At 41.2% G+C, this 27239-nt stretch overlaps 1 protein-coding gene across 1 annotated transcript in view; it reads left to right on the plus strand.

Moving 5' to 3' along the window:
• Nucleotides 1-4503: 4503 nt before the first annotated feature.
• Nucleotides 4504-27239, plus strand: part of LOC110862031 (serine/threonine-protein kinase BRSK2) — a 30774-nt gene continuing 8038 nt past the window's right edge. Inside the window, exons 1-10 of the mRNA XM_035845204.1 lie at nt 4504-5674; nt 9962-10056; nt 10168-10253; nt 10885-11025; nt 12199-12349; nt 12657-12872; nt 23079-23278; nt 25254-25516; nt 25648-25681; nt 26698-27038. Of these exons, the coding sequence (XP_035701097.1) occupies nt 5590-5674; nt 9962-10056; nt 10168-10253; nt 10885-11025; nt 12199-12349; nt 12657-12872; nt 23079-23278; nt 25254-25516; nt 25648-25681; nt 26698-27038 (1612 nt within the window). The 5' untranslated portion in view covers nt 4504-5589. The remainder of the gene's footprint in view (nt 5675-9961; nt 10057-10167; nt 10254-10884; nt 11026-12198; nt 12350-12656; nt 12873-23078; nt 23279-25253; nt 25517-25647; nt 25682-26697; nt 27039-27239) is intronic.

The following is a 27239-nucleotide window of genomic DNA, read 5'->3' on the forward strand; positions in this document are numbered from 1 at the left end:
TTCAACCAAGTCTTAAAAAACGTATTTAAAATACATGGGCAAGCCACAACTCTGCCGAGGAGATGGATCCATCAAACCACCGCCGCACCATTGACCATGCTCCCGTAATGAATTTATTCAAAACGCGTTCCATTTTATTGTATTGCATTTCAGGGGCACTCGAATCACTGGTGATGAAACAATGAAACTCTGGAGAGTTGACTCGTTTTTTCGTCATTCGTCTTCTTTCTCCCGACGCTCTCGTGTCCTCTGGGACTCTGGAATTTTGTTCCTCCCAAGTTGTTGACGTGTATGATGTATTGCATTCGCAGACTGGGAGGAAAATAAGGTGGAATTTGTTTTCGGGGACGAGATTCGTTTCCATTTTGCCTCCAACGATCCAACCGACCGACGTACGGCATAGAGTTGTGTAAACATGGTGAAAGATAATTATATCCTAAATTATTCTATTATTCTCCCATTTTTGAGTGGCCAATTTAGGAAAACATGCTACAATAAAATAACCAGTGTGTGATGCAGCCCTTGAAAATTGGAGATGCCTAAATATTTATCTACGTAACCAACTTGAAATTTAAAATTCACAACAACAACACCAACAACGAGGAAAGGACTCATTGAAAATGCATGAACTCCAACAACTAAATCGGGTGGGGGAGGGTATGAATGAATACTTGGATACGGCAGACATTCAAATTTCTTGTCGCATTCTACAATTTGTCACAAAAGTGACTCAATCCGCCGTAATCTGCATCTGGATGAGAATATTTCATTCCAAACTGGCCAGATTTAGCAGCTTCGTATGCCCATGTGCCCCGCATTTTCCATAAGCAGACTTCAGCAAAAAAAATGAAAAATGTTCAAACTACGAATATCTAGCTTGCCCTTTTCACTTCTCTTCATTTTTGAATAAATGTTTCCCGACATGTGTTTTCCTGCAGGGAGAAGATCGCCTTCGTAATACTTCGTAGATGCGTAATAATTTCAGAATCCTTGCACAAAACCCAGCTTAACACCAAGTCATTTTCATGAGTTAATTATAGCCCGATTTGATTGATACTTTCACCCAGTGCAAGGAACCCACTGTAGAAATGGTGCAAATGTGGTGTCCTTATCTTTGTCTGACTGTTGCATGATAGGAGAAACCGGAAGAGAAAGCGGGGTCGCTGCATTGGGATGAAGAAATTTTCAGTGAAAATGATTCTTGACGTACTTCTGACGCAGTGGTGAGTTCACTTTCTCCGTGAATTACGCTCTTCCTCCTGCCTACAAAATATCCCCACTTGCGTAGAAGAAGCCCAACGTGTGCATTCTCCAGAAATCTGAGATTTTGTAGGATTCCCAAAAATTCAAGTGTTGCTTTTGCTCGTAAGTGAGTGAGCGGACGAGTTTGTATGATTTCCCTGAGCTTGAACAACAACACGGCTGCCTCCCATCAGATCACCCTCTTTTTGCTCGAGTCTCACCATTTCAGTCGTATCGTGCAATAAGTGAAGGAGAAAAGAGCTCCTTGTTTCATTTCTCCCTTTTCCACCAGAAGACCATGATGTACATACGCAGTCAAGTAACCTCCTCTCATTTATGGTCCTTGTAGGATATTGTGTTGAGCAGAATGAAGGCATATATTCGCGTGGCAGTGGTGTTTCCTTTGCTTCAGATATTATTGTACTACAACAACCGATCACTTCCATGAAAATCCATCCCATTTGGACGACTGGCTTTCCCATCATCACCACTGCCAGACTAAATTCCAGCCAAATCATTCCCCATGAATTATAATGCACTCGCTCATTCCATTTTAATAAAGTGCCACCCAGCCAAACTCGCACTAACCGTCGTCTTCACTGCTTGGGAGGAATTTTCTCCAACTTTTCAATAATTTCACAACTTTCTCAATTACATCGGCATCGAATAAATATTAGAAATCGTTCCTGTTTCGCAACCTTCTTATTATTGGTGTTTGCGAGGAAGAAACGTCCTTGCATTCGTACACGAGGCGCCGCTAAATCAGCAGTGTATCTCCTCTTTCGGAGACAATGGAGAGACAATGGAAAGTGGGAGCGATTGTATTTCGAGATATTTCCTTCGTTAGCAGTATTTCTCCAGTCAAGCCGTCTGCCAAGCAGTCAGAGTAGCAGTATTGGCATTAAAAAGCACATGAGATGGAGTCCAAGATATTTGACCGTGGAGGACCAAGTGGAGTTGCAGAGGCAAATCATCCACTCTTCTCTCTCCCACCAACTAATCGATAAAGGCGTGTCAAATGCGTGCTCAGTTCTGCGGAAGCATGGCCCAAAGTAAGCAGAGAGAAACCACTCACTTTTCCTGCACCCAACATGACCAAGAGAGCAGAGAAAATAACCAGAGATCTCCCCGCATTTCGGTTAGCACGGCCGCCCTCCCATCATTCACAAAAAGGACGGTGTGGGTAGATCTGAAAAACGGGATTTCTTGCCATGCACTCTATATTTAGGCAGGCATACCCAGTCGATGCCCTCCGAGCTGTTTATATTTAAATGACCTTTCACCACTAATCAACTTTCCTCCAACCAAGGTGGATCATCTCTCTCCTCGAAATTGAAAATAAGTCAAGTTCAGTTCCGGAGGGTTATGTGAAAGGAGAATAATAAGTAATTTGGAAAATGAAGACGTCAAGAATGAATGAGATCATAATGTTGCGCAATATAAAGTTGGTAATAAAAGATGATACTTCTTGAGGGAAAGTTGCCGGAACGTTGCATTAAATTAAGTTTGTTTTGCTACAAAAGCAAGTTTGCAAATAAGCGAAAGTTTTTTTTTGTTTGGAGTTGATTGCGTAAAGAAAGCAGACTCCTTGAGAAATGGAGTATCACGCTCAACTTTACTGTTTCGTATTGTGTATCTTTTCAAGTGTTGGGATATACCTGCCTAGAAAGAAAAGTGCGTATGAACAATTGCGAAAAAAGTTTGTGAAAGTCAGAAAGCACTTTTTCCTGTATTTTGGTATGTTAACATTCTGTAAGGTAAAATAGGTTGTAGAACACACGGCAAAAAGTGCTGCATAGGTATTTTGTCGCTTTATTCCTGGTTGAACAGGGAACAACTTGTGGCCTTTTTTTTTACCCCGTCCACCAAGTATATAGATAAATATTTACGTGCTCTGGTGACGACATTGGGTCCTGGTTATTATTTATTATCAGAAAAAGAGTAATTTTCCGGTGTTTTGAACCCATGACAGGTTTTCTTTCCCTTATTCCATAATGAGAAAGTGTTTGACCATGGGTTGTGGTGACGGGGTGACAATATTGATGATGGTGGTCGTAGGCAGGCATGCAGGATGGCATTACTTTTCTCCAGGTCCCAATCTATAAATCTCTACTACGAAATAAATTGTTATCGCACCTTGTTCATGTTTCATTACTTGCCACGTCACTCGCTTGATTTCCTTTCAAACCTCACCACTGAACAACAATCAGCGTTTTGCGGTGTCGAATTATGCATTTCTCCATCACGCAATAATAATGTAGGCATGTCCAAATGTCCGAGTAGAAATATTGATTCCTTCACATTTTTCCAGTCTAACTGAATTATATATTGAGACTCGGGGTTGAGTTACATGCATTATTATACGAGCAAGAACACGTATCCATGCATGTATAAAGCTTTATAGAGAAACTGCACTACTGACGGTAGACATGATGTTATTAAACTCACGACGATGATGATAATGATGGCAGCTACTTTCATTTCATATGTAATAAAAAAACTCCACACACATGCAGGATCATGATATCGTGCCATCATCAAAGAAAAAAAAACTAGCAAACTCACCTTCCTTTCTTCCTTTCATCATCCCTTATTTTATTTTATTTTAGAAAGCTTGCTCTCCTCGGTTGTTGTTACTCTGGTGGTCGTGTTGCTTAGTGAGTTAAGAAGTGAAAAGAAGCCACTCCGAAAATAATATGAAGACTGGACTGGTTTTTGTACACATTTCTCTTCTCGTGCTGCATGGCCTCTTTTAATACTATTGTACATTTCCTGCCACATATCGTTGTCATGCATCCAGCTCAGTTTTCAGACAAACATGGGCATATGCAGTCTCGCGTTTGGGACGGGTGAAAGCCTGAGCCGGGCACGAAATGTGTGGTCGTCTCTTCTTCCCAGCATGGGCATTAATCACCCCAACCAACTAACTAAGATCCCGCATACATAAGGGTGCCTTATTCCCTTTCATCCCGACTGAGTGTAAGTACGAGAAGAAGAATAAGCAGCAGCAGCAGCAGCAGGAGCAGCAGAGAAATCTGCAACTGCACTGCACCACCACCACACTTACTACTCGAGCCGATATGATCCACTAGTAGAAAGCATAAGGCTAAGGAGAAAGAATAAGGCGAAGGTTGTCCAAACATGTCGAGAAAGTGAAAAAGCCGGGGATAGGAGCCTGCGCTATGCTTTCCCGGACTGAATCGTTGTCGGGACGAGGATGATGAGGCGCCTCGTGGAAGGTAAGCAGTACCACGGAGAACGGCAACCACTCTCCATCCAGTTGAGTCACCCTCACTCTCCAACCACCAGCAATTCTTCGACTTACTACGAGAAACAGAGAGAGAGAGAGAAAGAGCAATAGTATCAGCACCCACAAACCAACTACGAGTGAGAGAGAGAGAAATGAGAAGGAAAAGCAAAAAAGAGAGGGGACGGAGTTCTTCACCTTATCCTTGCTTATCCCCGTTGGGGGGTTAACTGGATCAGGATTGGAACCAAATAAAGTTAATTCAAAGTGGGTGTGGGACAGGAGAGATTAGACTTAAAGTCCAGATAGTACTGCTTTCACTCAATGAAAGTAAAAAAAATATTTTGTTTAACTGAGTGATGGACTTGACTTTGTGGCTGTGACTTCAAGTGAATTCCAGGAAATATTTAAGTCTAGAAAACCGCACAATTTCATAGCAATATCAAGAAATGTACTACGAAGAAAGTCATAAAAACTGTAGCTGTCCAACTTTTAGGAGAACTTGTGTAATCAATTGATTCCTGTTACAATGCAGTTATTCCCATTATTATCGTCTCTGCCGCAGTGTGGAACTATTATTGTCGAATAGTAAAATCAATAAAAATGTACGCAGCCCAATTTCAACTTGGTCCATCTCCTCCCATCACAATTATTCTTCTTCCATCAGTCATTGCTGGGCTTGGATTCATACTAGGAAATGATAGTGGTAGATTTGTTTCCAATAACGGGAAATCGTTCAGTAATTACGGAGAAGATCAATACCAGTCCTCAATTATTCGATGGAACCACAAACTTGCACATTTTCTCCACAAGACCATCTCGACCACGTCTATATGAAACTTTGTGCAAAATCAAACACATTTTGCAAATAGATCAGCCCACGCAAATATTCTTGCAGAGTGTAAAAAATAAATAAATAAAAGTTGTTGTGATTGAGTGATTTATTAATAATCATGGTGAAAGTTTACCCAGGGAAAATAAGTGCTTTCTATTCGATGGTGGCACTTTTGCCACACGTTTTGTTGACAACTTTTTAAAATATTTTTCTTTTGAAGAAGATATTCCTTGCAATTAGTGAGAAAGGAGCAAAACATCTCAAAATGCAGAAGGATTCCACGGCAGCCGAGCATATTCAATATGTCGGGCCTTACCGGTTAGAAAAGACGTTGGGAAAGGGCCAAACAGGTAAAGTTTGGGTTGAAACTTGTTTAAAAACTTATCAAAAAAAAGGCGAAAAGACCACGTCACTCGTGATGATGATGCATAATGGTTCAACGTCAATTGGAAGGAAATTGTTGATGAAACTTTTACTTTCTTTCGCAGCCAGAACTCAATCTTGTTTGTAATTTGATTACTCCACCGTGAAAAATTGTAGGTTCATTTAATAGAAATACGTACGCGTATGCAAGTACAAAGGCTTTGTTGTCATGAGGATAAAGTGACTCGGAATTGTTCCCTTTAAAAAGATCTGGAGCGTAAAGTACAAATAACAAGTTTTCCCTACTCGTTATTCGTAATTAGTAGTTAAGGAACCTCAGGATGAGACCGTATTTACAAGTTCACGTGAGTATGAAAGACGAGACGCAGATTGTGTAATCTATTTATCTCATGACATTCAACCTTCTACGCTCTGTGAGTAAATAGCAGGACGACATTGTGGAAAATGTGGAGTAATTTCTTCCTCTCTTTTTCACTATCAACAGAGTTTATGCAATTACCAATTTTCCATAATTAGATTGCCATACAAATCAAATTTTGCCTTGTATTTATCATTTAAAATTACATGAATTTGCTCCCAATCACTAATCCAAAGGTTTTAGAGGAAAAGGCTTAACCTAAAAAAGCTATGTATTTTCACTCCCCACAAAGTTTTCCCTTGATTGAAGCAATCAAGTTACGCAGGAGTGTAATGCACTCGTCTCATCACTCATAATACGCAACCTGCATGGATAATCAGGATATCGCATGCGTTTCTGTTTTCTTTCTTCTCTCCTGGCCAAAAAATGGGATGAGGAATGGGTGTCGACGGAGGAAGTGGAAGAGGAGGAATCATGACGATGAGTTAATGGATTGCGGAGGAAGTGGCATATGACGACGACGAGAGGAGTACAACTGAGGAAGGAAGAAATGCACCTCGAGATATAGATGACGTACGAGACGTCTCTTATGGTAAAATCAGCAGAATTCTTCCCCTCCACCCAGCCATCCATCCATCCATCCATCTATCCATCCTTCCGTCTCTCACTCCAACCAAATGTCCTGTCTTTTTGAGGTGGAAAACATATCAGGCAGGCCAGGCAGGAGAGAGAAAGGTGCACTTTCATCCACCCTCCTCGCGCTTTTGGCATCCATTTCCTCCTGTGCAAACATTTTGAGAGAAAGTAGACGGGGAAGGGGAATTTTATTTCCTATTACGATGATACGTTCCTGAAGCAAGAGGAAAAACACTAAGCTCTGAAGCACAGAGAGAGGCGGAGGAGGGCAGATACAATAATCCGTTCCTTTTAATCACAATGATGCGGGGAATATTACGCACGAAATGAAATGCAATATGTGTGGACGGGGGATGTACTTATGTGGATGGATTAAAAGTGGGGATTTCAAGGGAAATATTTATAAAATTAGGGAAACATGCAGAGTAGACCTCTTATTTGCAGGCGAAGTTTTTTTTATAGAAATTATCGATATTACATAATAGGCAATTTGTATCCTTCCACACTGCAATTACATATGTTGTACAAATAGATTAGTACTTGCAAAGGGTGAAAGTGTGAAAGGTAAATTGTATCATCGTGACTAGCCTACGATCTAGAGCGAGCCGTTTGGGAATTACTCCAACATTTGTGTTATCAAGTTTATTGGACGCCCAATTATTGATATAACCGCTATGGTATTTCTATCCTAGACAGAGTCGTACACGTAGATGAAATCTAATATTGGCAGAAATGTGTCAAGATTAGCCTAGCACAATATTTTCCCCTGCGTCCCCTTTTAACTTCTGGTCGGGTTTTAGTTGTAGTGGTCCACTAACCAGGGTGAAAGTTACAAGGCGGATTTGAATTTAAACAAAGAAACCATGGAAAGGAAATGCGTTTTCATGTCCTTAATGAACCATTTTGACAAAACTGCTAAACGGATAGTCAAATTAAAATGTCAAACAGTCAAACTAAAACGTCAACTAATTACACATAGAGCACGAAGCAATAGGCCAAACATTTTCAAATACAAAATCCAACTAAAACTATGTAGAATAGCTGTTGTTACCAATTTGTGTTATTGACTCGCAAGTTCATTACACTTATAGTGCATAGCTCAATAAATATAACTCGGGATCGGTCTAATCACATAGTTTCAGTAACGTATGTAGCTTCGAGTTAGTAGAATTCTGCTCAATTAGACTCGCGATGTTCACATGTAAATAAGAAAAAAAATACAAAATTTCACTGTCTTCACCAAAGTTTGTCACATTTGTATTCACCCACGTGTTTTTTTAAGAATCGGCTAAACTTTTCATCTCAACTCATCGTTTTGGGTTCACGAAACCAGGAGAAACTTTTTGTGGTATTGACGTACGAGTTGTTGGACATAATCCTCTTTCTTAGAAGTAGATGTCAAGCGTGGAGCCTTTTTTGAAGCTTTTGATGTTTTTGATCCATGAGCTCAGGATCGGGTTTTGAGCCGTTGCTATCACCAAAAGAAAAGTAAAACCTCGAGTAATTTGGAAATGGATTCTGTAAAGAAAAACAGCCCAGGTCGAGTTTCTCTCTCATCCACCTGTCGTCATACGATGTCAAAAAGGATGCTATTTTCGCTGCTGGAGTTGAAGGCCTTTTCCTTCGCCTACTTACTCCATGAGAGATTTGCGACAACACTTACTCGAGTACGCCGCATGAGTTCGAACATTTGTCAATTCTGAAAAATAAGTTTTCCCTCCTGCCCTTTGTTTCAGGAGGGAGCAACTTTCTCTCCTTTAGCTGCCAACAAACCCGTAAAAGGCAACATAAACACACAGTCACAGCCACGCAGTGAATGCTGCAGTTCACCTTTTGTAACTTTACGCTAAATCACTTGGATCGAAATAAGATCCTCGTCGTTTACCTTGCTTTTATGCTCCATTGAACTTTATCATATTCAGACCCACCGTAATTATCCATGCTCTAGTGCTCACTGGTAGGAAAGTTTCTAAAATGCAGCTTTGTACATCTTTATACAAGTTTTATCAATGAAATTATGCATATTTCTTTGAATACATTTGCAAAATAGGAAAGTTTGCAAGCAAAAACTTTTTGCCAGATAAAAACTTTACGAAATTTGAACTGATAATTTACGTATATAGCTGATAACATGACTTAATAATTTCAAAGACTTCGTAATAGGTTGATATTAAATATTTTAGGAAAATGAAAAGGAAGAATAATTCATAACTGAGATTTAATTTTCTATTATGCTCGAAATTTTCCAGAATATTCTGGCTGGGCAAACTTTCGTGCATAATACTTGACAAATTGTCACGTAGTCATTTTCTCTCAGCATTATTATCCTCGCTTCCCAAACCGGATGGGAAGATAAAGTCGCATGGATGTCCTACAAATAATTAAGAAGTAATTAATAACTGGCTGGTAGTCGAGTATATAATTCACCCTCTTACACAGCAGCTACCCACACACTCTTGCCTGCCACCCAGGCGTCGGTATCTTAAAATAGCTGTGCAATAAGTCACTACGGCGAACATTAAGGACCTAATTAATCCCCCATTTTCACGAGTAGCTCCCTATTCCATCCGATACAAAGCCGGCTGTTGCTGTCTCTGCATATTCATTACAACTTAATTCAACGACGACGACGATGATGAGGAGTCCTTCCTCGGTCGTTCCTTCCTTTCTAATTAAAACGGGAATGAACATCTGTGAATAATCTGTACTTGTTGTGAGGACGACTAATTAAGGGCACAAAAGACTTCAAATTGCAAGAAATAAGCCGTTATTAACGCAACAAATGGGTTTGACGTGTCGAAATAGTTGTAAAGGCAGGATTATTACGATTCATTAGAAATGCTGAATAATAATAAAGATCAGTCAAGCATACCTTGTTGTCTTTAGCCGACTCATCTCCAGCAGAACTCTTTTATGGTCGGGTTGTTGGTTAGTTGCGGAAGAAAGTGAAGCCATTTTTATTGTTGATTTCCCCATGAAATCCGTATTGTCTTAATTTATGAGACGGAGAGAAGGAGACAGGAAACAAGAGACACGAAATGATTACTAATCCAGACGAAAGTGTGCTTTTCTTTTGATTCTGGAGAAAGTTTTGCTGACTTGTGAAAGTATTATGGTCGGGATTAGAGCTAATTTATTTATTGCGACGTGACTCTGAGAATATAAAGCTCGAGATGGTGATTCCACCAAGAAAGGACAGAGAATCACAATCTTCTCTCCTTGTTGTCTCACTCACTTTAATATCTTGTTTATTTTCCAGGTCTGGTGAAACTGGGAGTGCATTGCGTCACCGGAAAGAAAGTCGCTATCAAAATAATCAACCGTGAAAAATTAAGCGAGTCGGTGCTTATGAAGGTTCGTTCGAGTGCATATCAGACTTCAATTCAGGGATAAAATTACGGCTTAGAAAATTACGCCTTCCTTAATTACGTAACTGCCTTCCACTTACTTGAATACTTTTTTTAGGTGGAGAGAGAAATCGCCATCATGAAATTGATTGAGCACCCCCACGTCCTCGGGCTGTATGACGTTTACGAGAACAAAAAATATCTGTAAGTCATTCACTCGCTCGTCAATCCTTCTTCCTATACTCAATTAACACTAATGAACTCTCGGGAACTGGGTACATAATTAAGACCTACATATTTCCTTAATTAATGATCACCATTAATTAATTAGAAAAAAGAGTCTTACAACCCTGAAAGGTTGGCACGATTTATTACCAGGGCCCGGTAGAGATGCAAATTAGGCGGAGAACGAAAGTTGAGATTGAGACGGAATAGAAGTTCCCCAAGAAATGAAAGGAAGTAGGTAACAAAGAAATTGAAAATCATACAACACACTTGACTCTCGAGTCTAAGTTATACGAGATACTTTCTCTCCGCCATCCTCTCCGCAAAATGATTAAGACTTCCTTTGTGCAAAATAAAGCCGGAGGAGAAAATCCGTCCATTGTTCTCTTATGCTTTTTATGCTCCTTTATTGTCAACTTATGTATTCACCACACCCTTGCCAGTGCACGGGGTGGTGGGAAGAAATACACATAGGATTAAGTAATTAGAGACCCCATACATACAATACTTGATTTCTTCCTTCATTGTGCACATATCTCGTGATGATACCTTTGGAGCGAACAATGTCTCGAAATTAATCGTGTTTGAAATGATTCCTCTCTCTTTGCAGATACTTAATTCTGGAGCATGTGTCTGGGGGCGAGTTGTTCGATTATTTGGTCAAGAAGGGAAGACTTACGCCCAAAGAGGCGAGACGTTTCTTTCGTCAAATCATCTCTGCTCTCGACTTTTGCCATAGCCATTCCATTTGGTAAGTTCTTTTTTCAGTTTACTCATCTTCTAGCCAAGTTTTAATTTGCTGGGAGAACGCAGTAGAATTTTAGTGGGGATTTGAATTTCATAAATGGGATAAGCCAATGTTTATTGTGGTCGTAAAAAAGGAATAGGGAGAAAAGAAGATGATTAGATTTTAGGTTTAGTTGTGTGTGTGTGATGGTGAGATTGGGAAGGTATTCAGCAGTTGACGCAGCTTAGTTGTTGACTTTTCCTTCAAAAATAGAGCAGCCTTTCTGGATTCTATAGATTCTCTTAATGAAATTAGAATCGATCCGAGTGAAAATAGGTGAAAGTGAAGAGTAAGAAGCGATTGGAAAATGGAGTTTGCAAGCTGATTTTATTACAAATTGGCTTCGTCTCTCTCTCTCTCTGCCGTAGATACCATAGCATTATCGTCACGACGGAAAAGGTAACCTGTTTTGGGGGGTTTGTTTCCTCGTGTCAGTTTCTTTTATAGTCGTCTCATCTCATCAAATAAAAATCACGACGACGACGACAAAGACGACTAACATCAAAGTCTTGCGTTACCTGATGTGATGCTGACTTTATTCTCTTTTCTTGCCGTTTTTAGGCCAATGTATATCTTTTTGTGTTGTCTTCGTAGAAATGGGTTTGTAATATTGACAAAGTACGAAAACTGATACGTACACGAACCATCTCAGATTTCTCAGACATCCCAAAGTTTCTTTCGCCAAGGTTTTTCAGTGTTATTTTATGTATGCATTTATGGGCATAAATAGCAATTTCACCTCTGGCGTGACCCTGGGTCTCTTATTTCCTTATTTATGGAACCATTAAAATTATTTTTTCGAAAAGAAAACTACATAATTCACATATGTAAATTTAAAGCAAAACTTGTGTGGAAAATAGAAACAAAAACAAAACGTGGCAAATTTCTAGGGCCGTTGTACTCCAATCCGTCTTAAATATTGGGTGAAAAGAAGACAGTAAAGATTTTCATTTTAGTGTCGACTCATCACAAACCAGATTTCTGCAGAGGCAGCAAAAATCCAGACAAACTGATCCGCTTATAACACCATTCTTAAATTTGTTGTTAGCATTTTCTGCAGTCGAGACTGATTTTAAGCGAAAAACATGTTTATGGCCTTGGCAAAATTTGATATTTTAAAATCTGTATCGATTCCAGCCATCGTGACTTGAAACCTGAAAACCTGCTCCTGGACGAGAAGAACAACATAAAAATTGCGGATTTTGGGATGGCATCTCTCCAGCCGGAAGGAAGCATGTTAGAAACAAGTTGTGGATCTCCACACTACGCTTGTCCGGAAGTTATACGGGTAAGTTGACTGCCATCACATCACAGTTTGCAGGCCTATCTCGTGTCTGAACTATCTCGTATTCACGATATGAAATATGACCATCTGATACGTCGACTTGCTTTCCCCAGAGCAGGTCTCATTCCGACAAAACTCAGGTAGTGGTACTGGGCACAATATACATAAGTAGTCACATCCGACAGATATTGGTCGGCAGTAATAATGCTACCGGAGAAATGTGATGGATACCGATAAATATTGATTGGAGTATATTACCCCAAAGAAAAGGCACGTATCCAAAGTAAACCAGGGTTCTTTTCTTTCACAGGGTGAGAAATATGACGGGAAGAAGGCTGACGTGTGGTCTTGTGGCGTGATTTTGTACGCCTTACTTGTGGGAGCTTTGCCTTTTGACGATGACAATCTTAGACAACTGCTGGAGAAGGTGAAACGTGGTGTGTTTCACATTCCCCATTTTGTGCCCCCCGACTGCCAAAATCTCCTCCGGGGAATGATTGAAGTCTGTCCGGATAAAAGGCTCACGGTAAGTTTACCAACTTTCCTTGACTTTCACCACTTTCTTTCGCGCACACGTTTCCTATGAAGGAGATACCGCGTATACATGCACGCATGGAAAAAGCTGAGAATTTATTTCCGTGGGAATTAATGTTCTGACACGTAAAATGTTTACTGGCTCTCGAGTCGCATCAGTTTGTGTGTGTGTAAGGCGAAGGAAATGCCATCATATGCCAGACTATTCCATAACGTTATGTGAAGAACAAATAGTAATTGACTTTGAAGTTGAACGTACGATGTTGGAAGAGCTAAAGGGTAAGCAAATAGTATGTATAAACGAGTTTTGCAAGTGTGAATGAGCCTGCTTCTAGTGGAGCATAATTTAATCTAAACTGGTAAAATATTAGACAAATGCAATTTCTTTGACACTTTTTTTCCAGCCATGCCATAAGTAAGTGTTAGGTTCAGTTTCCTTCTCAAGACGACAGAGAAATTTATCCTCGGTTAGAAGGCTTTTAGAAAAAGTTTAAGAAATAAACGACGGAAACCGTTGTTGAATCCTGAGCTATAAAAAAAGCCAACTCCCACATTCATGCATAAATACATACTGTACTATGTCCATATCTATCTATTTGGGGGGTTTGAATATTTTTAAGGTTTATTATTCCAAAATGACATGATTTCCAAAAAATGTCACCCAAATCAACACACGATTGTTCATGACACATTGTATTTCCTCTGCAAAAAAAAGTTCCACAGAAGTCGAGGTGAGGTGGTGACCCGACCAACCCACATTTGACATTTTCTGCAGATTCTGTGAAAATTTGGTATATTTGTCATTCCGCAATATGCTGGAAAAACTGATCGGATCGGACGAGCTTGAAACATATAGGAGGATATCATCTAAAGCACCTCTTTATCCTCATCCCTTCTCTCTCTCTCTTATCATGGAGCTCACTTTATCCAAATTCGAGTCAATGTTTCATCCAAGGCCCCGTCATCGTCGTCGTCGTCTCCTCGTCCCACACATGCAAACGTCTCGTCTTGTCCCGTAACTTATCTTTGCGCTAATATAAGTGGGACAAAGTTGGGTGGGTAGTCCTTCCCAAGTTCTTCTTTGATATCCTTGTGCATTGCATTGCGTGACTTGGCACTGCAAATACACGACATGAATATTTGCAGTAAAGTTGGTTGGGCAGGCTATTTCTTCCTTTCTCTGGTTCAAAAATGCCCCATTTCATGTCACGGATTTCCGGATGGGATTTATTGTAATGTGCTTGTTCTGCATTACACGAGTCTGACTCTGTCCATATATTCATCCCGCTGTTCGTTGGTGGGTTGGTGTGCTTTGGTTGAGTTGGCGAATATTATTCCGTCCGTATGTCCTTGAGTGGGGAAAACTAGTCAAGAATTTGTATTGTTCTTTCAACAACGGCAAATTCTTTTGTGACACTTTAAGATTTGGGCAAATTCCAAAGACTTTGTGGAAATGAATCTCCATCAGTGAACAAAATAAATTCAACTCTGAGCATTACTTTGGACTGCTGCCTTATTTCTTTGAAATAGTATAAAGAAATCATAAATTCAGCGAAACATAAAATCGTCTCGTCTCCATATTCCTTGAAGCGTCGTGTCTTAAACACTACAATTTTCTCAGATAAATGGAAACGTAATGAACCAAAGCTAATTCATGCAGTGTTTGATGTTCTCTTGATCTCTCGCATGGAAAATTATGGCTTTCCGTATATTATTTTTATTTGTAGTCACTAATTCTCAAAGAATTCTCAACAGAATTATACCGTAAGCACGCATGTAAATAAGTTTCCTTTCAAAAGACCGAAATGACCACGGCTATGCAAACCCCTTCTCCTCGAAAGTCACACAAAAGATGGAATTGTTCAGTGTTGACCAACGTCTTTGACATCCCAGAATAACTGGCTTCTTGCTACTGCATTTTCTCTCCTCCTTTCACCACCCGCACTCCACTTGTGTGCTCCTACCATCGACCGGATGGGGTAACCTCACCGTCACATCCGAAGCGATCTTGCCACTTGAGAATGTTCAACTTTGAACCTGGAGAAAGTTTTTGTGTGCCTAGTGCCTCTGTGTCCAATCTCCATTCAACTCTCATTTTTTGCCCGGCTGCTTGTCAACTTTTCCACTAAAAGAGCAAAATCATGTTTGACTTTATATAACTTCCCCAAAACATTAAATCGACATTGTTGAATTGAATTTCTTTCTGAATCGGCAGAGTACAATCGTTCACTTAAATTCTCTTTTGATATTGTTCGCCTGTTTATAGGTGCATGCTCTCTCCTCTTCACACATCGGCTCCAATAAGTAAATGCTCATTTACTCTCGTTTCCTTCCAAGAAAGTTTACAAATATGATTTTTAAACATGAAAAGGACAAGTTTTTTTTCCGCAAGGAGAGCAATTTCACTTATTTGTGTAGATGTTCTCTTTTCAACCGGAGATATTTTCGTTTTCGTGACACGACCACAGATGTGTATTGATTATTTCTCCAGGCTGAACTCAAAAAGACTCGGAGGAATTCACATTCCCATGCAAAGCTCCACGTCGTCCCTCTACGTACATAGTTAGTTGGCTGGCTGGCTGGCTGGCTCTCTTTCTCCGTGCTCCATCCAACCACCATCAGAAGGGAATAACTACCACCAAAGACCAAACCACGGGAGGAAAAGTTGGTAAGAGTGGATGGCTCGGGTAATGCAAAGGAAGGAAGAAAAGTAAAATGCAGCATTTGAGTCCGTTTTTTCGTGGTGCGAGTGGGTGGTGGAGTTGCCTCCTGCTTCCTGATACTGCAGGGTCACATACACCACCACTAACATCATCCCCATCATCGCATATGCTCCTCCAACTTTTGAGATGAAATGGGATTTGATTACCTTGCATATGTACATATGGCGTGGAATCTTGTACGGGTTCGCCACCATCTTTGCCGTGCCTACTTCCACGGACTGAATTGATGGGTGAATATCAGCCTGGGTTAATTTCTAGCTCTTGTAAGGATGTAATTTCACTCCAGATGTATATTTATTTTCACGAGACCTTGCACCACATAGGATTAAAACCTTGAGCCAGTTGGCTTTGGCTGGACTGATGATCCACGAGAGAGAGAGAGAAAGTACAAAGAAAGATTGAAACTCTTGTGAGGCTGATGGGCAGGCAACAGCCGTCCATCCATTCGTTTTCCTTTCATGCCCACCAGGAAACGTTTTCTAATAAGCAAAAGCAGCCCTCCTGGCAAGGCAATCATGAGCTTAGCCCTATGCATTCACCAACCACTAAGCTAACCCGAGGTGGTTCCACAGAACAGAGAGAACAACAAATAGTGGCAGCAGCATCAGTTGGACGAATGTATGTATGTACATGCATATGTACGTTGTTGTAAACCTGTGTATGCACAATGCCCAACTGGCAAATGTACCTGGCGAGTTTGACTGAAGGGCAGTAAGCGAACTAACTAACGGAACGGGACAAGAGAGCGGAGAAAGGTAAACCAGAAAGAGTCCTGATCGATTTACTGCTACTTCAGCTTTAGGATTTTCCCATGTTTATTTGTGAGTGAATAATCCTAAACTGAATGGAGGGATGAATGCATACACACACACACACATGCACATACAGACTGCTTGCCTCGTGAATAAGGTGTGCTATCAAAGTTTGTTGTATAATGGCGATCAATTCTCCTCATATTCTGTTCCCTATAACGTCCGACTCGCAGTCATTTAGCGTTCCATGAAAAATGTACTTCTTCGGAACTAGACATTCAGTGGTGGTGGTGGTGGTGGTGCATAGGTGTTTCCCTGTATCCCGAATTCACATGGAGAGACATATGTAGCCGTATGTTGTGGAGATGGAGTAATGACCACATGAAGTGATCAGTGGATGACATCGATATAGGTGCACACGAAATTCTTCGATTTTCCAATCCTACAAAAACAACTACCAGTATTGCATGCAATCCATTAAACGCATGCATGCCTAATCATATTCCGTACACAAATTGCTGCGTACTTTAACTGAATAACGAACCATAATGTTTCCATCGATTCGGACTAAATTACAGGCCGTGATTTCTGATCATGGCTTTTTTATGTTGAAATAAATATCCGTGCATGTGAAACTCATTGACTTGGTTCATAAAAGTTCAAGGCTTAGCTGCGAGCTACTCGGAAGTGAGAGAATCATGGCTTTATTTTTTTGACTCGGTGATGTAGTGGGTTTCAATTTTCTCTTTTTTTTCTCCAGAAAGAAAACCTATCACCTGTCACCACCACAAGATTTTGGGTGGTGGGGACGAGAGAAAGTTTTCCCTTCTCCATTTTTAGGCTTTCTCCGCGCGTCACTTTTTTCTTCCTTTTGTCTCTCTCATTATTTCATTAAAGTTATCACCAAACTTTCCTCCCAAGCAGACCTTCTTTCCTCACCAGCTGGGAGTAATGAATTGTAAATTTTATTGATAAATTAAATTAGTCTGGTTCTTGACTTGGATGGGTTAGTCAAGTTAATGCAAATTGAAGCCGAGTCGTCCTTACTTTCGTGTACAGAGCTGCACAAGTAGCCAGTGGCTGTAGCAACAATGTAATCGTGGGCAACTGCTGCTGGTGACTTGAGTGAATTATGTTATGGTGTACATACATGGAATGGTGTGGCTTTTGGTAGAATTTGCAGTGGTCCTCCGTCCACCGGGTTTTCTAAGTGTGTTACCCTTTTGCACTTTCTCCTCGCTCTCTCCCTTTGCCCATTTCTCTTGCAGCCTTTTGCAGCCTTGTTGGATTGATTAATTTAGGAGGAAATTATTGATGTTGTTGTTGTCTGCCTGCCGCATCCCTCCTTTTCCTCCGCCTCCTAAATAGATTGGAGGCCAAGAAAAGGAAGAGAGAAAAAGGACAGAGAGATGAAAAATTGGAGAGAAAATGCTTACTTTCCTCTCCTGCCAACTAAAGTAAATATCTCCGGGCTGGGCTGGAAACTGGCCATTTTCCTACGTGCTCTGATTTCTTTGGCCACTTTTTCTCTCCTCTTTTTCCCTTCTTCCCTCGTATTCAAGACCAATCAGGGGTGGCGTGTTTTGTGGGGTTTTTCCTCTTCTCTCTGATCAATCGGGGTGTGTGTTGCTGTTTTGTTTGCTACGTGACCTGATTTGTTTCAGGTCATGGGTTGATTTCACAATTTTCTACAATTATAGGCACCAAATAGACCTCACCCAACCTTTTTCCCAGAGCTCTGGTGGGAACAGCGTCTGCAAAGTTTCTGATTTTGTGTGTGATTTCCAAAAAATCCTTCATCAAATATATTTACTTTTAAATTGAGAACAAATCTTTTTAATCGTGTTCCACTGGAAGAACTACCACTTAGGCGACGGAGGAGGAGACGAAAATCCTGAAGATTTTGCTGTTTGTGTACTGCAAACAAAGACGTTTTCTCGGACGGAGATGGTGTCGCTCTTTTAGTGCTGCTGGAGAGCTGCCAGTGGAGAAAGTTGGATTGCATCAACGAGGAGAGAATGGCAGAAGAACAAGAGGAGCTGTAATGTGACATTGCGTAATGTAGTGAGAGAATCAAGAAAGTAGGAGAGACAAGTAGGCATGCTTCGTTTGCTTGAAATGGGCTCGAATGGAAAAATTCGTCGGATATCTAACGCGAAATAAGATGAGCGGGCGGACGTGTATGGAAAATCCAAAAGTGGCGAAAACCCCGGCTTGACTTAACTGCGAAGCAATAGTTTACACTTTGCCAACCCAACTTTTGCTAAGGGAGGATATCTCGCTTCTGCTAACGGAGGGCCAGCGAGATATGCAGAGGAGGAGGGAAAGTTAGAGCCCTTCAGTTGATTCACACATGCATAGAGAACCCAAAGAGCTGAAATTTAGTCGACTGCTGGCTGGCTGGCTGGATGAAGAAGGACAGAAGAGAGAGGAGTAATTTTAGTCGAGTCTGGAGGGAAGAGCGATTAAATCTTTAGGTGAAACATAGAGAGTTGGCAGTATTGGCTCGCACCACTCGTAGTAATATAATGTGGACCAGGGAACATTTAGAATACAGAAGTATGCACTTGAAAGTTTTTGCGTAAATCAAATTCACGTTGTGGAGTTGAAGAGGATATTATACATGCATTCAGTAGTTGATAGAATCAAGGATGTTATGCATCCTCTTCCTTTCTCTAATTAATGGGGGTCTGACCTTAGTTGGCGATAAAATAAAGTTCTGAAGCTCCAAGGACTTGAATTTTAATCCGGGATAAATAATGAACTTTCTCTTCTTGTTGACTTTGTTGGAATCGGACTAAAATGCGTCAGAGATATAGAAAAGCAAAGAAAAAGGGTAATTGGAGACAGTGCACATTTCGACAAGGCCCAAGGCTTATGGTCTAGCTATCAATTTCTCTATTCCATTTTATTGTGCTATTCAGAATCCTACTTTTCTAAGGAAGACATATGTATCAACTTTCACTCTTCACTTTACCCGTAATAATGCATCGATCCGAGTGTAATCTTCCTCAACAAGGCGAAAGGCAAAGAAAGGAGAATGATTGATCTGCCGAAAATTGAACTTTATCTCATTTCACGAAATGGATTGCGTTAGATTAAGAACAACTCGATGTAGTCATTCACGAGTTAGTTTCACCAAAACCTAAACCACCACCACCACCACCACGACGGCGTATGTACTGCGGCTCGTAATAAATTCGTGTGATGTTTGTGTTTGCACACTTTATAGCCTTCTTCCTCGGCCTGATGATGCCCTGAACGTGTTCACCATGTTGCAAGCTAAGCTGCGTAATCTGAGCCTAATAAGGGATCCCATCAGGTCGGTGGTGGTGGTGTAAAGTAATATCAAGACAGCAATAGCCCTCCATTATTCGAGTCATCTTTCCTCCTCCGCTTCCATGTGGTCAAGTCAAGTAGCGAGGAAAGCTGTCTTGTTATCTCGCTGAATGGGTCCTTCTTGGCTCGATTCGTGAGAATAATAGGGTTTGAAAGAGTTCTTAAATCGTGCGGTGAGGCGCTAATGGTGTGGGACGGCGAAAGGTGATACCCATCCATCCACCCCACCGACCACACGCTCACTTCCCCTTTGACCCTTTTCAACAACTGATGCAGATCTCCTTTCTCCACCTCCTCCGAATTTATCCAAGCTCCCGAGATCTCTGTTAATTAACAATGACGGAATGGTGTCGGCTCCGATGGAGGAAGAAGAAGAAATTATCAATTAAAGCAAAGATTAAAGTTGCACATCATGCATGCAAATTTCTATCGACTCTGAACGGGGGAGCAATTTTTCTGCAGGCTACAGTCTTGTGACGAAGGAAGGGAAGAAAGCTGCCTAAATCACACCTACTTCTCTTCTCTTTCTTCTTCTTCTTCTCTCTAACTAACCGCTTAAATCGATATATATTCTGCTAGGTACGTGAGTGTGTAACAAGATAATGGTCTCCTTCAAGCTCACATCCTTCCTCCACCGATCCGTCCACTTTATTGCATTTTATGTGTGAAAAAGTTCAGGGTGGTCAGACGAAGGAGGACCTGGCCTTGGTGAGTAGTTAGTTGGTTGATAGTAAATAACAGGCGTCATGATCAACCTTCATCATCACACAATCCTAAATTATAGAACAAGGTTACACATCCCTCAACTTTATACGACTGGTCGTTGAATTGATTCATTTATGAGTCGAGAGTGCATGTAGTAAGTACTGCCAGCCATAAACCTTAGGCAACCTCCTGTGCTTCAAAGTTGGGGAAAGTTTAGCTCCGTAATTTGAGAGGGTTGTTGTCTAGGTATGTATGGAGCTAGTTGGTCGTGGTGTGAAGTCGTGTTGTAGCTTAAGGATTAGTTAGCAAATGGATGATAATGTTGGTTGTGGTGGTTTTCGTGAACTAGGTTTTGGCTGCATTAAGTATACATGCACAGTTGGGTGAGTCGGTTTCCTGGTGGGGCAGTCGGAGGAATAAAATCTTGAACACGTAGAACAAACGTGCACAATACGCAAGAAAGAGGAAGACAGAGTTGTCTCTAATCCGACACTAACACAACCAAAGAGAAAGCGACCACACAAACCGAAACAAGGTGAACTGGCTGTCTGTCTGCTGCCTTGTACCCACCGCCCAAGTGGAGATGGAAAGTTGGTTGGACCAACCACCACTACACGGTACCGCTGCCACGGTAAGAGAACCAGAAAGTGGGAGAGGTGAGCTGAACAAGGAAACGAGGATAAAACAAGTGGGAATCTGAACTGCCACAAAGAGTGAAAGCATATTCAGCTTATGTATATATGTTCACCCAGGTTTATTGTAGTCTGTTCCTGTGTACAAGATCAAGTGGGTGGATTTTGTTCCAATTACATGTGGGCGGTCTTAACAACCCACTCAAGGTTCTTCTTCTCCTCGCGAGTAAATACAAAGTTACTAATCTTACAGATTTATCTATTTCTTTGACCACGCGTTGTGGATGTGGAGATTATTTTAAAAATTGTAACATTGGATTTAATCCTGGAAAACGAACTGTGGAGGCCAGAACTGATCCCTTTAGTTTACCAAGCAAAACCACAAAAGGATGCACATCTGACTTGGCCTTTGGAGGAAGACTTGTAGCAGTTGCACACAAGTACGTACGTACGTATGTACATTGTAGGTTCCGTTCAGAGTGAAAGTTTGAGAAGGAGATTCCCACGAGATTACTTCCCTGTGCATATACACCTGCTAGCTTTCTCCAAACTCAAAGCGATTCCGTGGGGATTTGTTCTACAGAATGGAGTGGTTACTCGCTAGACCTCACACAAACAAAACCAATTCATTGTTGTTGTGAAGAGCACGAAATGAAAATACAAACATTTTTCTCTAAAACAAATATTTAAAAACACGATTCTGCCACTTGTTTCAGCACTTGTCATGGTTTGACCCCTCACTTCGAACCTTGGACCACATTCTGCTCTTCTAATGGATCCACTTAATTTGAGAGCGACCGAGTTGATGTGATTACTGGTGCTGGTCTCATAATAATAATGACATTGGTTCAACCACTCCAGCCTCCCAGATTCAATTTTGTGAAGTTAGATTATTTTGAAATTTGTACCTCCTACTTCGTCTCCCACCTACGTATCTATGTACGTACATGCACACACTTACGTACGTACAGAATTGTTCCCTCTTGTCATGTCACGTAAGGGAACAATGGGGGACAGGAATAAATATATGGGAGGACAAAAGGGAACAAGACAGCGACCACGTATAGCTCCTAAACGGACTATTGTTACGTCGCATGTTAGTGGAAGCAGATGGGAGCCAACCCAAATCCTCACAATTCATTACAACGTTCTCGAGGGAGGAGGAGAGAGAGTCAGTTTCTGCCATTGAAGCCGTTTCTGCAGCCAGCTTACTAAATTAACCTTCCTGTTTCAAATGAAAGCACTCGAGACGGATGGGGCTGCAGCCGAGATTGGATGGAATCCGATTCTCCTGCTCCTCTTCTTGTTGTACTTGTCGCAATTCAATTGAATGAAACGAAACTGATGGGATTGCTTTGTTGAATATTTAGACCTGAATCGTTCCCCTGTAGTTTACTCATTTTACTTCCGTGATCACGTTCGCTGAGCACTGGGACCCGCCGCGGCTCGCTTATGCACAAAAGCTGGAAACATGAAATGGGTTGTTGCATGAAAGTAACTTTTATGGTATGCAGCAAACGTCCAATTCATAATTCTCACAACGTATTTAAGAATTACATAATGATGATGATTATGATGGCGTACAATAAAAATTAAAAGGTCAGACGGTCATGTGCCACAGCTGGCTGGCTGGCACGTTATTGATGGTATTTGGAAGGAGGAGGATGACGACCAAGCTTTATTTCGCTGGGTGTAATGGGCCGCAACGAAACTACAGTCCGACCGACCAGGTGAAAGCATACAATAAAAGTCCGACTTTCAATATGGTCAACTATGCGACTTCTCGTTGTCACGTTACAAGTACACTAGTTCAAGTTAGCTGAATGGTCACCCACTTTAAGAGAAGGGAAATTTCAGCAGAGCGCTGTGTTTGCTTTTTTAAAGCCACAAGGAACGTAATTATATTGCCATCCAATAAATTTACTCTCAACTTAATTTCGCCTGGCATGAGAGTAACAATGTTTGTATAATAAAATTTCGCTACCACATTATCGTATTGATTTCCAAATTGAATTCCAAATTGATTTTTCTCCTTATTTTTCCGCAGTTGGCTGAAATAAATCGTCACTCTTGGGTCACCGCGGGGGGGAAGGGCGAGCTGGAGTTGGAGTTGCCGATGATGGACGTGGTTCAAACGCACGTGATACCCGCACCCGATGCTGTGGATCCAGACGTTCTCCAAGCAATCGCTAGTCTGGGGTGCTTCAAAGACAGGGATAAACTTATTCAAGAACTTTTGAGTCCAAAGTGAGTTTTTTTTCTCTTCTTTTCCTAGTTATGTTTGCTTTAAAAACGAAATGAAATAAAAATAGTTGGTGGTGTTTGGGAGACTGAGCATAAAAACGGCGGATGGGTCTGTCGATCTGTTGTCGGCACCGTTTTATATACGTTTCATATCATCCTTAAACAACGAGCATTCTTTAGATGCTAGGAAAAAGTCCGCGATGAAATTCCCGAAAAAAGTTCGATCACATCGAACTCGAATCCGTATTTTATCCATCGCTCCACTTGGCACAATATCCACTCGTCCTTAGTAACTTGGATTTACAGCCTTGTACATAATAATAATAATCCAGCCCATGCATGCATTCACCACCACCACCACCACCAACTTTCTCCAGCCAGACTTTAATTCCCAGAACTGTAGGCATGGGAAGACTGCAGGATGGCGTCATCATTATATATCGAGATATCCTTTCATATCTGGAAGGAAAACCCCTAAAACTTTCTCCTTTCCCAACCCCATGAATTTATTCCCAGCCTGTATTGGAAAGAACTGTCAATAGGCAGGCCTTTGTACAACTATAAATGTGGAGTAGGCAGAGTTTTTGTGTCAGTTTAGCGTTGGTAGCGGCAGGAGTGGATGGATGTTAATATTAATAATGGAGATGAAACAGTTCATTTTTTTCTTGATAGACTCCCCACTCCTTAACACGTAAGTACGTAGTCACGCCTCTTCCCACCTTGGCATTTTAGTTGAAAATTCTCAGGGAAAAAACCTGGATGAGTGAAATATTCTTGTGGGTAGCTGCTACTCGGTCTATTATGGAATGATATCTATAGTAGTGGCTTATCTGAGACCCATTCAGGTTGGTGAAGTAAGTTGGTGGGTTTTCGGTGAAGAAAGAAGAGAAAGCTGCTGCTGCTGCTACTGGGAAAAATGCCCAGGGGGACTTTTGCACTCGCTCCAACTCAGTGAACATTACTGCTCCGGACTCAAGTCAAGTACCAAAATAAACGCAGAATAACAAATAACAATCTTGTCTTGTCATACTCAAGAAGCAATGCTTTTGAAATAGGTTACGTATGGGTGCATGCAGTTGGAGCATATGGTCCTCTGATAAATACATTGTAACCAAAGGCCACCGACGAACCAATCCATTTATGCATCAACACTGCTGCATGCCAATCCCACTACTGGCTGGCTACCTTGATATGCACTGGAACATAGCACGTAGATCTTCATAGTTTGCCCATTCTCATAAAAGTAAAAGTTGACAATGTGTCATGGAGGGAAAGTTCACTTCTCGGAAATTTTGCCAAGTGCTCCCAATCCGCTAGTTGTCTCGAGACTCTTGACTCTCACTTTTATGCATGCAACACTTTTTATGGGGTTGTAACTTAACTACGGGACCATTGCATGTTAATCCAAGTGGCTGCATGGTCGGGCCAGGTCCTTGTTTCCTAGACGGGAGAGATTTTTCTGCTTAATTGTTATGGACCTTGTGTATTATGTTTATGTTATGTTAGACCTCGTGGTTCCTGAGGGCATGCCAATTACAAAAGAACAATAAGGGTCACAGTTTCTCGTGTTTGATACGTTTTCGTCCTTTGCTCTCTCTCTCTATTTGTATTCTGCTGTCTTATGCAAAGACTAAACGTGTCACTTGTAGGTCATTAAAACTAAATGGGAATAATCACACTGGGGAAAAGTAATACTTGTAACAGCTGGATTACTTCATTATGCAAAGCAGTCAGGGTGGGTGAAAGGTTGTGCAAAACTGGAGGAAGTGTCTACTTCTGGACACAATGACCCAGTTTCTTCTTTCCTCCCCTTCCTTTCTTTCTTGGAAGCCAGGACCAAGAAAGGCAAATTCGGAGAGAAGAGTGGAAATGTTGAATAATAAATTCAGTAATAAAGAAGAAAACGTATTATAAAACCTGACTCGCATTCTTAATAGAATTAGGAAAGTTTCTAACCGATTTCTTTTAACAATTGCAGCCACAATACGGAGAAAGTAATTTATTTCCTCTTATTGGACCGAAAGCGGAGAAAACCGTCGAGAGAAGATGATGGCGAATTTGGTAGCGGCTCGTCACGTCGAGACTCCATTTCTTCCGCCAATATTACATCCTCCATCACAACAAGTTCGAACTCAAACTCCACGTCGTCCGCCACCCCGGGAAGTATGGATCCTCCCAGAAAACGTATTGACAAAGTTAATGGGAACGCTTGTGCATATCAGTTTGATCGAATCAGTGAAGGTTAGCAATAAATTTTACGTATTACAGTAGTTCATATTTATAATCAAACGAATGTGACAACATTGAAGATTAACAGTATCTTCGGTAATATTTAACATTCTTAATAATTACGATATTTTTTTGGTTTGAAGGATCCCCCATCACCCCAAGGAGACATCTCTACAGGTACGCTTTTTTAGCCATTCCTCCACCTTCTCTGGCACACACAATCATCAAATTGAGGAGTAGTATTTGGAAAACGAGAAAATTTGCTTTCTCAATCACTCATGCCAACCAAACAGCTTCTTCACTTTCTCTCACAAATATCCCCCCCGAGACCAAGAAGCCAACCAGGCTACTTTCCCCACTCAACCAAAAACTATCTCATCCCTATTCGCATGTACGTACGTCTGTTTGCATGGGGCCTACTTAACTTGTCTCTAATACCACAGACAGACAAACGTGGTATAAATCCTCCCTACTGGCGTTTGTCAAAATATTTTCCAGGATTTCACCTCTCTTCCAAGAAACACACCTGAGTTGCACAAAAGAAAGATTATAATAGGGACACGACGAGAACAAGCCAACAAGAACAAATTTGTCTGAGGAATTATTATTATTATTATTTGAAAACTGGCTCCAGCTCTCTTCCATGTTGCACCTTTGAAATGGAAATAGCGAGCAGGGAGGATATTTTGGGGAATTATTCAGTTCTTTCTGGCAGGATTTCTTCAGGGAGGATAACACAATGCTAAAGGATAGAGAGAGATCAAAGGATATGCTTATTTTATTTCATAAGAGCTTTCTCTCTCCGTCTCGTCAGAATGGAACTAAAATTAGACGAGGATGGAAAGGAGGACAAAGTTAAAATATTCAATTAGGGAAAGGTTTCACCACACAGTCTGATAATGAACATGGTGTGCGATTTGATAAGAGAATGACTTTGCCAATTAGCCTTTTGAAGTTTTTATCCCTTTTTTTGTGGCGAAATTACGTTTCCATTTAACCAAATTCACTTTCTCTTTCTTTCTTTATTTCTAAGCCTTGCGTTGGGAAAGATTGGCAGACATGCTAAATCCTGCTAAACTTTCATCGTTTTTTTTTTCCTTCACGGCCAAATAAATATTTTGTCATGTTTAAATAAAAGTTAATCTTCTTATAAATGACTTTGTTGCTCTAACTGTCTCGTATTTCTTCCACAGTCGACATCGAAGACCAAGTTTGCACTTAACAAACCACACCTCGCTGGCCAGCTCTATCCCATCGTCACCCGTCCCTTCACCCAAAATGGCGCACAGGGACCGGCTGAGTGGGGGCAACCAATCCGTGAACAATGAGCATCTCCACCACCACCCACACCACCATCACCACCACCACCCTCACGACATCCCCCAGATCAGTGTCCATTCGTCCGGGATGGGACAAAATATTCCGAACGCGACACCCCCTGGTTCTCCACATCTCGCTCACTGGAGGTCTAGGCTCAATACTCTTAAAAACAGCTTCCTCGGCTCACCCAGGTTTCATCGGAGAAAACTTCAAGGTAACAGACTACCAGTGGTGTAATGAGGATGCCGGAGATGGTGTAATTTTTGGGCGAACAAGTCTTCTTGAGGACAAGAACAAGTCGAAGAAATGAGAAAAGACGCAGAGTGTCGTCGCACTACATACAAAGGGAGTTAGTGGGAGGAAATTGCTATTAATGGAATGTATGTGCGTAGGCGAGAAAGTGCCGTGTTTTCTC

Source organism: Folsomia candida, unplaced genomic scaffold (assembly GCF_002217175.1).
Source record: "Folsomia candida strain VU population unplaced genomic scaffold, ASM221717v1 Fcan01_Sc048, whole genome shotgun sequence".
Lineage (NCBI taxonomy): Eukaryota > Metazoa > Arthropoda > Collembola > Entomobryomorpha > Isotomidae > Folsomia > Folsomia candida.